Here is a 14,215-nt window from a genome sequence, read left to right on the forward strand (position 1 = left end):
TCAAACACCTTCCATGACCCATTTAGCCCGTTTCATGCGAAACTGCTGTTGCTGTTGTTGCTGTTGTTGCTGTTGTTGCTGTTGTTGCTGTTGTTGCTGTTGTTGCTGCTGTTGCTGCTGTTGCTGCTGCTGCTGCTGTTGTTGTTGTCGTGGCAAAACAACTGTAGCAGACGACATGGGCATAGTTGCTGGCTGTTGCTGTTGCTGCTGTTGCTGCATTTGATGTCCATTTTGCTGATGGTATCTAAACCCGCTGGCTGTGCGATATGCCTTTTTACACGTTCCAATCATACAACGATAAGGACGATCGTCATCTGCCAAAATACCACCGCCATGTCCTGTAGTCCCTTTGGCGTCCTTGATGTGGTATTGCAAACCATTGATATTCTTGTACTTTTTGGTGCATCCGACCATGGCACATCGAAAAGGTTTTCCAACACCATGCAAGTTGGGATGTGTGTTCTTCATGTGATAAAATAAACCAGATGAGTCTGCAAAAACAGCATAACAACCAGGTATATCACAGCCATAGGGCTTGAGTCCGTTGCCATAGTCGTCATAGTCTTCTTGCGTCGGTGGTGTACTGTTACTGTTGGTGTATTGTGCCAACACGGATGGATCTTGCCCTGTTTGCTGCGAATGATGTTGTGTTTGGTGCTGCTGCATTTGTTGTTGCTGTTGTAGTAACGTTGTTAAATGTTGAAATGACTGTGATGCGTCTGTCGAGTTGATGCGATGTGGCATTTGATGTGTGGCATGTGGCTGTATTGACGACGGTGTGCTACTGTCAGCAGCATGTGGTGTCGTTGAAGTGGCATTGTTGTGCATGGCAGGGATCGTTTTTGACGACGACGAAGCCAAAGAAGTAGGATTTGTATGCTGAAATCGAAGCGGTTGCTCTCCTGCCATGGTATTGAAAAACGATGTATTGACATTGCCTTCTTTATCCTTCTTTACTTGCACCATGCGCTGCAATTTGCGCCATCGATTACGGCAATGCAGTCCAGGCCGTCCATCAAAAAAGAAGGCAATCTTTTGCCATTGCGATCCATACTCTTCGTATTTCTCCATCAACAAGGTATCTTCGGCCGGCGTCCACTCACTTCGATCAATGCTTGGATCCAAACTCTCTCGCCAGCGTTTAGCACACTGATCATCTGTGCGACCTGGCAGCATGTCTGCAATTTTGCTCCACTGATTGGGATACTTGCTCACGCCTTCTCGCAACAACTGATCTTCTTCTTCTGTCCAAGCCCCTTTGCGTAAAGACGGGTCCAGTGAATGAAACCATCTCTTTCTGCAGTTCTTATTCGTACGGCCTGGTACACAGGCTGCAATCTTGGCCCATTTCTCCGTCTTATCGCCATACAATTGCACTGCTAGTTTCAGGAGGTTGTCTTCTTCAGGCGTCCACGGTGCTCGTTCTCGAGACGGTCGAGGCGATCCCTTGAGCGGTTTCTTTTGTGCTAGGAGATACGTCTGATGTGATGTCGTTTGATGATGTTGCAGAGGAGCCATGATGATCGGCGTTGTATTGAGAGGCGGAAGAATGGTGGTAGCAGTGACAGTGGTAGTAGCGATAGGTGAAGACGTCGGTGCTGTTGTTGAACCAATTTCGACATGACTAAAGACGGGCGTGTTTGTCAAAGTTGCTACCAGATCTTGAGGCGAACTCATCTGCAGCAAACCAAAAAAGTCTTAATATATAAAATCTCAAAAATCAGACTCTACAGCAAACATTTACCGCATGAAAGTGACTAAACGCATGGATGGCTGATTGGTCTTCTGCTCGAGTAGATGCTGATGTCGATGCCTGCGACGGATCATACTGCGGCGAGGCTGCTGTTGATGTTGCATGTGGATCAAAGCTAGAGGCATCAAATGAAGGGTATCTAAGGTTGAATGTGCCGTTCAAAGGAGAGGAATAATGGGACTGATTCGAGTTGCTAGTGTCATGAAAAAAGATGGATTTGCTGTGATGATCTGCACTGCCATCGTCTTCTTGTTGTTGCGCATGCGATTGTGATAGTGGCTGCTGTGGGTGATGCTGCCCGTAATTCTCATAAATCTGTTGATACTACACTCAAATTAGTTTCTTCCAAATGACAGCATAGCAAGGCTTTAACAAGCAAAGTTACCATAACAGAATACAAAATAGATTGAGGCCTTACTATGCTTCACTTTGCTTATAATGGTTGTTGATTAAACTATGTACAAGAAAAAGCTGTGAGATTTTTTTTTTCTTCTCCTGTTTTGGAGATCCTTTTTTTTAATTATCACATTTTCTCCAAGGTGACGCACTATCTGTGACCTCGCCTCTCTCAAAGAGAAACAGGATCTGAACATGTCAAATGCCTCTTCTTTCTTTCTTTCTTTCTCTCACACACGCTTTTTTTTTTTTTTAACAAACAAAGGAGATACACATGAGCTCTGGAGATATTGACAGAAGAATCAACTCGCGTTTAAGAGCGTTCTTGTTTTCTCAAATAGAGGAGACCAAAGACAATGTCGTAAGTGGGTTTGCTCGCTCGGAGCGATGACTTGAAACTATGTCCACTAACAGTGACATGTCTCAAAAGCGCTTGGCATATGTCCTCGGTGCTCGGCAAAAGGCTGGCGATATATTGAATCAACAAGAGTTAGAATTCTTGCAAGATCAAGAGATTGAGAGGAGAGTGCTGGAGAAATTAGAAAAGATGCTCGACAAAGTGGAACACCCTGCCAGTGGGAGACGAGTGAATTTGAATGTAGGTGTGTCGGCATCACGTTTACATGTGGATGGAGACTAATCATACTTATTGCTAGCATGGATTGCTTGGAGAAAGAGAGGTGTTTGCTGTGATCCGTTTCTTTTATCTTGTGCGCATCGCTCAGCAAGGATTTCTGCCGTTGATTGCCAATGCGTATCCAACATTGGAGTCCGAAGCTATCATTTACCTTGCCGATAAATTGGTCGCTGGATCCATGGGCGGCATCTCCACAATTCGCCATGAGCTGCAATATTCAGAAATGGTGAAGAATGAAGCCAGAAACACTGCACGAGATATCGCCTTGAAGCTGTATAAAGAAGCCAATGAACCTGTGGCAGATGGATTCAATACGACTTATAAGGAAATCATGCAAATCGCTCATTGTATAGCAGGTCAAGGCATGTACGAGCATCAAAAGAAGATGGGCGATCTTTCTGCAACCACTCTTTTTGAACCATCTATCGCATCCGTACCTCCCGTGTATGTCGTCTTGCCTCACATGAGTATGGTAGGAGATCCCAAGCTCAGTATGCCTTCCGTGGATCCTACGCTCCCTATTCCCGGTTTTCTGTTATCGTCCAAGACGGCTGATATAACACCACCTGCACCCAAGGATTTGAAGGAGGATACGGCTAGCAGTGCTTGGACCGACCCAAATGCCATTGTAGACGATACCAACACTGTGCCAGCCAAGACCGACGGCGTTGAGACATCAGCAGCAGCAACATCTGCTTCTGAACATCTGCCAGATCAAACTCCTGTCGAGACACATCATCATGTTGATAATCCCAATGCAGCACATGAGGAAGCAGATTCAACACCCGAAACAGACGAAACAGCCACCAAGGACACTGAAAAAACGACTAAAAAGAAGAGAAACAGCAGCAAAAAGAAGTCAAGGAGATCCAAGAGTGATAGATCAAAGCGATCCGAATCTCAAGCAAGCGAAGATGCTGCTATTCATGGTGAGCAATATCAGGATCAAGAATCAGAGAATGACAACAGTAGCACCAAGCCTCTAGAAAACAGCGTGCCACAACCTCAACAGCAGCAGCAGCAGCAGGAGGAGGAGGAAGAGGATAACGAAGAAGATCGATTTGCTGATGCAGATCTTTTAGATGATGAGCATGATATCCTTAAACAAGACAATGATGATGAAGCAAAAGATACCACTAGCATGACACAGGCACAGCAGCAATCACCAGGAAATGCAACCACACCTGCACCTCAATCTGATGCAGGTAACAACGCTGCTGCTCCCTCGCCATCTCAATGGCAGAACTTTGCTGCCACTTGTCACAATGACACATATGGCTCAAATACACCATTTTCACCAAAAAGCAGCGCTAGAAGCTCACCAAAAGGTGGACACAGATAGATCTTCCATGAGTTTGTTGTTGATTAAATAAAAAAAAAAGAAAAAAGTAATTTGCATGACACATCCCTATACTTTTATTTATGTCACTATTATTTGTTGTAAACGAGAGGTAGTATCTGCCATTTGTCCCAACTCTTCTTATTGATAGTGAGACACTTTTAAACGTGTTTTGAAGCAGTACCTGCAATGATAATGTCGTTCACACTGTGCGCAATAGCAATTGGGGTCATTCACGTCAATCGTAGCTTCAGACGTTTCATTAACTTGGATAGCAGCTTCATTGTATAAACTTTCTTCAAGTGTTGAACAAATGCATCCCTGCTCTTTCGATTTTTATCACATTTGGCACAGTAGTGATTTGGCTCATTCATGCCTATCGTTGCGCTGGGATTCGCGTAGGTCTTGACAAGACGCGCAAGCGCTATACCATGAGTCAATTTACAATGTACCCTGAATCTAGGTCGGTCCTCGTAGTAGGATTTGCAAACGCAGTAATACCATTTGGCATCAAGAGGATCAGGAAAACTGCTCGGATTATATGATTCTCTGATACTCATTTGATGAATGCCTACGATCATTTTTCTTTTGTCGTGAATATGCGTTGGCAGACACAGCAGTAGTTGTTGAGATCATCACCATCCGGTTTTATCTCTTCTTTTGCTTAATCCCTGTCTATGGTGGAATGTACAGCCTTTGAATGATGCCTGAGAGAGCCTTTTGGGCCGAGGAATGTGTCGCAAACTCTGTAGTAATGATTAGGATGTTGATATCTTGCTTTATGATTTTTGGTGTTTGAGTATGGAGTTATTGTGCAGTCAGCAAGCAGTGCTGACAGCGCTCTTCTAGATATTTATAAGCTTTAATGTAGAAATGCTCGGATGTATCGCATAATAGATTATATATATATTTCCTAGTGATTCGAATGTCAATGCCTCTTCAAATAGAGCCTCTCCTGAATGTCAATCGACTCAGATTTCTCAAACACAACTCCTTTTTTTGAAGTGCCAAAGCAGGATACAATAATCCTCACAGCCGATGAATGATGAAGCGGCAAGATGTCTATACTGATATAAGAGCAAATGCCACCGAGAGCAAAGTAGGTGTGGATCACATTTACTTGGTATGTGTGACCAGGAAGCGAAATTTTGACATCTAAAAAAAGCTTTGAGGTTCTTGCTGAATATGAAGGTTTGTTCAAGAAGACTCACCCACACTTGCGGATTTCCACCTGGATAAAAACAATCTTCTAAAGCCTGTGCTAGGTAGATCGTTGCCCTTATTCAGGATAGTGTACTTTGATTTGAAGAGATAGCTTGCATTCCAATTTCTTGCAGGATAGTATATTCCCCAAATATCTCTGTATACACTACTGTGATCATTCAGTAGTCCAAATGAAAAAGAACTTTCGCGTGTATCAATTTCCATGTTGATCGCGTAAGTTGAACCGTTGATCTGCTTATAATTTCCTTTGACAAGATATTGCTTCAGTACATCTTCTGTTTCCTTTTCAACGAAATACATGACCAACTTTCGATGGTGATTGTGAAAGAACTTTGCAAGCTTTTCTTCTAAATGGTGCTGAAGGCAATCAGAGCAATACACATTGTCAACAAAATTTGCACCTCCTTTAACAAATAATGCAGAGATTGAATACAGGCCAAAGTGGTCGATTGAAAGAGTGGTGCCCACAATGATCCCTGCGATGCTAGAGACTGCAGGCTTCAGTCCTGTCTCTAACAGCATTCGATGGGTTATCTTGAGAGCGCAAGAGCATTTTTTGTTGATTGAAACCATCTGATGCGTGTCTAACTCTTCATTTGTAATAGCGCTTTTATCTTGAAACTGTATGTAGCTTGTTGTAAATAGGATATCTTTTGCATGCATCAGTCATTTTTACCCAGTTATTGATCAAATTCGTCAAGTTTGCAGTAAAGCACTTGTAATGGCCTAATGACAGATTGATGTCCTCATGCTCTGAACAGCAAGTAATTAATGCCTCCAGATGGCCGTCTGATTCCAATTGTTGATAATGGCCCCACATAATTTCAGATGCTGCAGTCAATATATCATTCATCTTGACAGTTTTCTCTAGTGCAGTGAACAACTCTATCGGGTTTCCAGGCGAAGGTATTTTGACTACCTTGTTTAGTATAAAATGGATTAGTCGCTCGCCAATGTTTGCTTGTAGATAAAAGGAGTTCAAAGGTAATGGGTTTTTGTTGCCATCCTCTGGCCTACCACTGAAAATGCTTCCGTCAGACTTTTTTTCGTTCTGAATCAAGGGTGGCAGAAGGGCATTTGCGATTTGGGCCATTTTCAACGGTCTATGTAGCATTCCATTCTCAACGTTAGTTCTGGTAAATCTATCTTCTGGTTTGATGAGCTTTGCTTGTAGTAGGGCTTTCTCGATACAGAAACCATGTTGATTCTCCAAATGACCGGAAGCGAGAATTATCCTACGAACTCCATCCGGTGCGCCCTTGATTGAACCAGATTCTTCCAAAGATTCTTGTAAGAAATCACAGACTGCTTTCGTATATTGCTGAACATCGGCGTCCTGGGTTAAATCCATGAGGAAACGCTTAATTGGATACTCTCTGAGATCCTGGAGTTGGTCTTTGGCAAGCGTTTCAGATGATACATCTTCACCAACTTTGCCAATCTCGCCATATTGATTCCACCTACGCGAATTAATGATATTAGACATACAAGCTTTGTTTTAATGCAATATTCATAATCACACACCTCAATGGAGTAATATTTGCAAGCTCGGTTGCTATTTCACAAACTTCATCTTCTGAAAGCTCATCTTTCATATCGATTCCGTGTTGCGTCTTGTAATTGTCTCTGAATTCTGTGAGAATCCTCTTGCTTGCAGCCAGCAACGCCTCATCTATGGTGGGTAAACAAATTGATTTGCTGCCGAGAATGGAAGGAACAAGTAAGAAATCACTGAATGCTAACTTCTTGGATCCTGCTGCGAGTAATTCTTTTGCACATTGCATCTGAAAACAGGTCGCTCTATAGATAACTTTGCTCTTCTCTTCCGCTGTTTGTCTAGACAGTAACATATATTTTGCCTCTCTCTGGAAAGACTCCTTGCGTGTATCAACCATTTGAAAAGCGTTCAAGTATGCCTCGATATATGGTACCAGCATCAATTTGCTATTGCTATTGCTATCTTTCGTTGTGATCCAACCAGTCTCCAAAAACAAGGCACGCAACAGGTCTATATTCCACTTGGCAAATTCGGGCGATACTACTATTATTTGGAATGACTTTAGTGAGAGGCTCAAATCGTTAGTTAACTTCATTTTGGTGTCGTTGAAGTATTTCAGGATATAGGATAGAGTTATGGTCTCGTTTGTAGACAACTGCGTTCTATCTTTTGAGTGTAATTCGAAATATTTGGAAAAGATATTCTCAACAAATAATCCACAATCTTCGCCGGCCGTATTGTCGAGCTCCACCTAATAGATGCCAAGTCAGAAAGCGTAAACAAATCGAAGATATTGAGCTAGACAATACGTTTGACCAGGTTTCCAACTTCGACACACTAGTGGGGCTGCCAAATAGTCTAATACTTCCATCAAGATTAACGCCTGCCAGACGTTAGATCGCGATATAAGTTTATAGTTGATAAAGCTGACTTACGAAAGCATATCATGTATTTATATTGTGAGTATTCTCGTAAAGCTTTCATCTAGATAAGTAAATAAATAAAAAGAAGTATCTACATGTAAACAACAGCACTGGAAGCTTTCTTTGTCTCACAAGATGAGATAATGTACGACTAAACATTTTTCTTGCAATCTTTGGAAGACTTGTTTTGAGTAATAGTTTTTCACATTTTGCACAACACCAATGAGACATTTGGATCAATCGTGGCTCCACGGTTCTTCATTCTTCTCTTTGGTAACTTGATCTCGTGAAGCTGCTTTATATGCTGCGTCAACATCCTTGTGGTCTTCATCCTTCGATCACAGTTGTCACAGTAATGATTTGGGTCGTTTATTGTCACTATCACTGATGGGTTCTACAGTATGAAGCATCCCGAGGGGCCTTGCTGAGAAATGACCAAGAGATGTTTGAGGAAGATGGTCGGCATTCACATAGCAAATAGTAGTTTATTGAAGTATAGGTGTATTGGATTAAAATATCAAGATAGAAACATATGTAAGTATATATATATATATATATATAGTTGTTAAATAAAGGCTTTTTTTTAAAGATATTTTGTTGGGATGTGGTTCATAATAGTAAAATTACATACGGCTCATATAACTACATGGAATCCATGCGTTGAGGTCTATGCTTTTCATTCAAAGTCACCAAGGCAATCAGCTTTTGGACATGTTGCAAGTTTAACTAGAGAAAGAAAACACAGCTTGCTTAATTCATGGGCTCAAAACGCACCTACTGCACACTTACATAACTGGGAATATAAGAGCTGGCTACCACGTTGTGTGGCTCTGGTTGATCGTAATCACTGTCTTCGATAGACACATTATCCAACAACAAGATATCGCCTGTATCACTGCTACTAACACGAGAAGCAACAGCTCTCAAGATTTCATTGCTGATGGGATCCTGTACATACAACGTGAATACTACAATACAATATCTCCTCCAGATCTATACCAACCTCATAATCTGCAACACAGTAGTTTTGAATCAACTTTTGCACCTGAGTAGGAGCAAGGAACCAACACACATCATAGATAATCTTGATATCCTCCAGCGTAGCCTTCTTGAGCTGCAACAGTTTTGTCGCTTGCATCAAATGCTCCAATTGGTTTGTGGCTTCTGACACATCATGGGCTTTACACCATTCCTCCAGACGCGTAATGTTGTATTGAATCTGCATGGCTCGCTTCCACGAATTGAAATTGCGTCTCATGACCAGGTCATTGAATGTGGTGATACCAATCAACTTGAGCAGCTCTGTCAACACCTGTTCAATGACATAGGGTTCCACGTAGTAGGACTTCATGGTGCGATAGATTCTGTTCAAGTAGTTGAGGAGATCGTCCATGGAAAAGGCTGGCTGGTTGTTGCTGGACAAGATCTTGCCAAAGAATCGGTTCGAGTCACTAGCAATGAAGCCAGGTAAAGACTGGTTCTCAATGACAGCAGGAATCGCCATCTTGTTGAGCTTCTTCTTGAGCTCAGACAGCCAGTGGTGATAAATGTTGTCTTCCAAGCATTGCAGTTCAAACTTCATGGTAGACACCAGTTTCTCAAAATCATGCCATCCAACAGCACGACGGCCATGGATCGAGTTGTAGTGCATTTCTCTCTCCAATTCTTGCTCCACAGAATACACCAATGACAACAACTCGTGTGTGTTGGATAACCAGTAAGAACAAGGTACAATGGTATCTTCACCCGTAAAGGACAGGCAGTCCTTTTGAATGGTATCCATGGCTCTAAACAGCAAGCGCTCGGATTCCACCAGATATCCCAAACGCCACATTTGTGTTACGACTTTACCAATGATATGCACGGGGAACACGACTTCTTCACGGGCAGGCAGTTTCTGTAATTCGGGGGGCACAATCTTGAGTGTTTGAATCAGTCCCTCAATGATCTCTTCTTCTAACAATTCGCTGTCTTGCAACAAAGCATTGATGGCTTCTTCTGGGTTGCCAATCTTGTCTGCATCCAGGCTACCGCGTTGGCCAATTTGTTTGGGTATCATTTGCTCAGGTTCAGCATAGATCATCTTGGCGGCACCAGCACCAGCAACGGCACTGCCAGTGTGGGTCAAGTTGTTGTTACTATGGGGTTCGGTTCTTCTATCACCTATACTGTTACGACGCACAGCCAATGAACTGGGAGATCGGTTACGAGGATCAGCACTGGGCGAACGGCCACGGTTATAGTCAGGCGACATGCCACGTCGGTCACTACTGCGTTGAGGAGATAAGGTACGGTAAGCATTGATAGAGGCTTGACGCTTGGGATGGTTTTTGAGCGATTGAGACAACTGTGCTTTCAAAGCAACAATTTGGCTCTTGAGTTCAGCCACATCTTCATCACCAGCAGAAGCAAAAGGGGAGGCACTGCTAGGACTGACGGGAGATCTCAGTTGTTGCTGATTGTGTGCTTGCTTTAGCTTGGTAATTTCGTCCTTATGACGCTGTAGTTCTTCATTTAAACGAGTGATCTCCATGTCTTGCTTTTTGATGCGTTCCAAGGAGTTTCTATAGTCGTTTTGGATACCGTTACGCTCCACCTGCAAGCTCTCCAGTTGACGCTCCAGTTCAGAGGTATCAGCAGACTGCTCCAGAGATCGTGCCTTTTCGCCCAACTTTTCATACTTTTCGCTCCAATCCTTGACTTGCATTTCGAGAGCGTTTGCCTTGAGGCGTAATTGATCCTTTTCATCCTTGTACTGAGTGACACTTTGTGTGAGCTCAACCACCTTGCTTTCCAACTTGTAAGAGACTTCCTTGAAATGGTTGGCAGAGCGAGCATCTTGTTTGAGAGCCAAAAGCGCCTTGCGAGCCAAGCGACGACGAATGCAGGTTTGAATTTGGATGGCGATTTGACGCTTGGCCAAAAACTCCTTTCGCACACGCCATCCACGTACCAAACTTTGGATCTTGATGGCAGCAAAATGCTCTCTGATGTGAGCAAAGGTCTTGCGTGTGAGATGCGATCGACAAGCAGCTTGCAAGTGGATGACAAAGGCACGTTGCTTCAAGTAGCGTTTGCGTTGAATGTAGCGACGCCACTCTGTTTGAATCTTGATGGCAGCGATTTCTTGACGCGCCAATTCCAGCTTTCTGACACCCATCTTTTGTCGAGCCACTCTTTGCAAGCGAGAGATCAGGTCCAGTTTACGAAGGTAGCCAATACGCACAATGAAACGACGCATGTTCTTTTGCAACAAGATGGTGCATTCATCCCAACGCTCACGTCTGCACTTTTCAAGGTAGGCTAACTGACCCGCACGGAAAAAGATCTTGGTTAAACCGATCTGGTACTTGTCAGCGTCCTTGATGTACTTGTCCAGAATGACATGACACAGCTTGTTGATGTCGGGCGACAGATTAGGATCCCAGTATTGTGAGTTGACAAGCGCGTAGAATCTCTCTGCAAAGTCCTCAAATGTCCATCGCGAAGGGTAACCAGCACAACTGATACGAATGGTTTCCAACACACCACAAGCACGCAGCTGCGACAAGACCATGTTGGGCTCAAACCCCCATGCTACCTTGGCTTCGTTTGGTTTGATACAACGAATGTAGTGCACGTTGGTTTTGCTGATGGTGTCCATCAGACTGATCAATGAGAGCTTAAAGATAGAACCAAGTGTCGGCTTCTTGGCAATGGCCATACCCACCTTCTTGACAGGCGTAGGCTGTAGGAATGTATGTTGGTTAATTGAATGTGCTAAACCATCATCTACACTGCAATATTTACCTTGGCTTCTTGACTGGCAGCAGAAGCAGCAGCAGTGGCTGTTTGAAGCATGTCCACCAAAAAGGTCGACTCAGCATTTTGTAGCAAGGTCAAGAGTTCATCAGGCACTGTATCCTTGTTCTTGTCAATAAAGCCCTCCGCATCGTACTCCACTTCATGCGCATAATGAACCACGGTAAAGGCGCTGTTGGAGAAACGAGGCTTCTTGAAGTAACCCTTGTACTTGGGATCCGCAAAACTGGAATACAGCTTGTTGATAAAGCCCTGATCTGTACCGGAGGGCATTCTTGATTCCTCATCCAATAAGGACAAGATACCCAACTTGGATTCAATGACCTCAATACACTTTTGATTATCGCTGAAATCAATAAACTTCCAATCAATCTTTTCCTTGACGTATTCTTCTTGTTCCAACTTGAAGACATGCTGGTTGAACTGTTGCTGTAACTTTTCGTTGGCGTAATTGATACAAAACTGTTCAAACGAGTTCTTTTTGAAATGCTCGAAACCGTAGATATCCAGCACACCAATAAAGGTACGCACCAGCCCTTCTTCTTGACATGATAGACTGTCATTCACTACCTTGACCAACCAGTCAAACAAACTAGCGTAAATGTATTTGGCCACGGAATCTCTGACAACAGTTGCTTGTGTGGGGTTCAGGTTCTTGACAATCTTTTCGTTGCGAGTGATGATTTGCTTCTTGACCAACCATTTCTTGAATTCAGATGTCTTGATGCCCAGTAATTTAGTAGCAGTGATCAAGGCAGGCTGATCTTCTGCCAAGGTGGCATCTTGTCGCCCGGCAATTTCAATGTTACCAATGTGAAGCAAGGCAGCCAAGAGCTTGAAGATTTGCCATTGTGCTTCCACAGAGATACCAACCAAAGACAGGGATTTTTGTGTCAGCTCGAATTCAGCAGCATCGTCTACACCAGGAATAGATCCAACGCCACTTTGGTTGAGATAGTGAAATTTGTTCCAATCGCCCAATTCCAAATTTTTGCGTTCATTGATAGGAGCGCCCGTACAGAGCTTTTTTTTTTTTTTTCAAAGCGTTAGGAAAGAGTCAAACATGTAGTCAATGTCTGTAAAACGTTTACCTGATAGAAAATGTGGTAATTTCTTTCAGACTCTGGTTGGAAAATCAATCTTGATCTCTCCAACAGGTAGGTTCTGATTTTGGCGCCCACAATATTGCATCGATTATCAAACTGGATTTCAATGTATTTACCAAATCTCGAACTGTTGTTGTTTCTCGTTGTTTTAGCATTACCAAATGCCTCCATAATAGGATTTGTGGCTAAGGAAATGCTTGGTTAGTAGGACGACACGGTTACGGTAATAAGGCTAGGGCTTAGCTTTTGTGTGTGTGTGTGTGTGTGTGTGTGTGTGTGAGACCTTACCCATAATTTGTTCTTCTACTTCTGTCATTCCTTGAGCAACATCCTTGATTTTTCCGGATTCTTGATCATCAGCCGTAGCGAAATAACGCATGATGTGAGTAGCAGATACAGTTTTACCTGCACCACTTTCACCAGATACAACCACCGTTTGATTTGATTTCTCTCTGACCATGCATCTATAAGCATCTTCTGCAATGGCAAACAAGTGAGGCTCTAGTTCACCACGTCTTCTGCCTGAGTATTGTTGAATGATATCAGGTTCATACAATGGTACGCTGGCAAATGGATTCGCTGCGATCAAAACAATGCCAGAGTAGGTGTAAATATTACGTTGAAAATAACGTGTTCTAATTGTATTTAAAACTAGCAAAAAAAGAGAGAAAAAAAAAGGTACAGCGTTTCAGTACTCTTGTACCTGGATGCGTTGACTCGTTTGCTTACCTGAAGGTTCATTTAAATAACTGAGGTTGGTCAAATCCTCTGTGTTCTCTAATCTCGGTGGATTACGAAGTGGCGGTAAATTGGCACCTTTTTGTTTCTCGAGTAGAGCATAGGTGCACTCAAAGACATGCTCCTAGAAAGAATAGAAAAAGGTTGGCATCTTGGATCTCAACGATGCCTTGAATAAACTTACTCTTCCTTCATCTTTATCGTCTTGAAATACAATCTTGACACCCGTGCCTGATTCTTCTTTTGATAGCACGGAGGCTGACACCCAAGCCTCGTCTTCGTCTTCAAACCAGGCTTTTGTGCCTTTTGTATATACTTGAACAGCTTGTGCCACTCCTGAAGATAGACTATCCATATTTACAATTTATATATATATATATATATATTGGATCCGTTGGTTGACGTTGGTATATATATATATATATAAAATAGAGTTAAAGAAGAAGAAAAAAAAGAAGAAAGCCGAGTAGTATGAGCTCTCTCACAAATAAATACAAAAACCTTTATAGATGTGTGTAACAAATAAAGAGTGTTCCGAAACTGAGACGGATTAGGCAACTTCAAATAAAGGGGATATACCACAATTTAATGAGTTTTAATCTGAATCCAACAAGTGATGGTGATGGTAATATAGTAGATGTTGATCTGCTGAGAAACCCCAAGCACAAGTATACTGGATCAGGTGCGGTAGAAGGGTGTGCTAAGAAATGGCCTGAAAAGTCGTCCATCTTTTCATCACACTTCAACAGAGATGGCTTAAAAAAAAGCTTAAATGAAAGCCAACGACATCTGTTCGTCAA

General features: G+C 42.8%; 4 protein-coding genes across 4 annotated transcripts; 1 reads left to right on the plus strand and 3 right to left on the minus strand.

Annotated features, from left to right (window-relative positions):
- On the minus strand, positions 1–2,141 carry ATC70_013151 (uncharacterized protein; the record flags this gene model as incomplete). The annotated part of the gene is made up of 3 exons (XM_064832317.1): positions 1–1,677; positions 1,745–2,077; positions 2,139–2,141. The coding sequence occupies 3 exons, from the start codon at positions 2,139–2,141 to the stop codon at positions 1–3; spliced, it is 2,013 nt and encodes a 670-aa protein (XP_064687872.1).
- Positions 2,142–2,423: 282 nt separating this feature from the next.
- Positions 2,424–4,128, plus strand: NUG1 (nuclear GTP-binding protein nug1; the record flags this gene model as incomplete). Its single annotated transcript, XM_064832318.1, has 3 exons — positions 2,424–2,510; positions 2,580–2,747; positions 2,806–4,128. The coding sequence occupies 3 exons, from the start codon at positions 2,424–2,426 to the stop codon at positions 4,126–4,128; spliced, it is 1,578 nt and encodes a 525-aa protein (XP_064687873.1).
- Positions 4,129–5,322: 1,194 nt separating this feature from the next.
- Positions 5,323–7,442, minus strand: ATC70_013153 (uncharacterized protein; the record flags this gene model as incomplete). Its single annotated transcript, XM_064832319.1, has 3 exons — positions 5,323–5,970; positions 6,026–6,809; positions 6,874–7,442. 3 exons carry the CDS (start codon positions 7,440–7,442, stop codon positions 5,323–5,325), a joined length of 2,001 nt encoding a protein of 666 aa, XP_064687874.1.
- A 970-nt stretch (positions 7,443–8,412) lies between these two features.
- ATC70_013154 (uncharacterized protein) lies at positions 8,413–13,770 on the minus strand (the record flags this gene model as incomplete). The annotated part of the gene is made up of 8 exons (XM_064832320.1): positions 8,413–8,496; positions 8,560–8,718; positions 8,774–11,497; positions 11,560–12,594; positions 12,663–12,862; positions 12,966–13,328; positions 13,407–13,539; positions 13,600–13,770. The coding sequence occupies 8 exons, from the start codon at positions 13,768–13,770 to the stop codon at positions 8,413–8,415; spliced, it is 4,869 nt and encodes a 1,622-aa protein (XP_064687875.1).
- Positions 13,771–14,215: the final 445 nt, after the last annotated feature.

The sequence above is a fragment of the Mucor velutinosus genome (genome assembly GCF_035048745.1).
Source record: "Mucor velutinosus strain NIH1002 chromosome Unknown tig00001572, whole genome shotgun sequence".
Taxonomy (NCBI): Eukaryota; Fungi; Mucoromycota; class Mucoromycetes; order Mucorales; family Mucoraceae; genus Mucor; species Mucor velutinosus.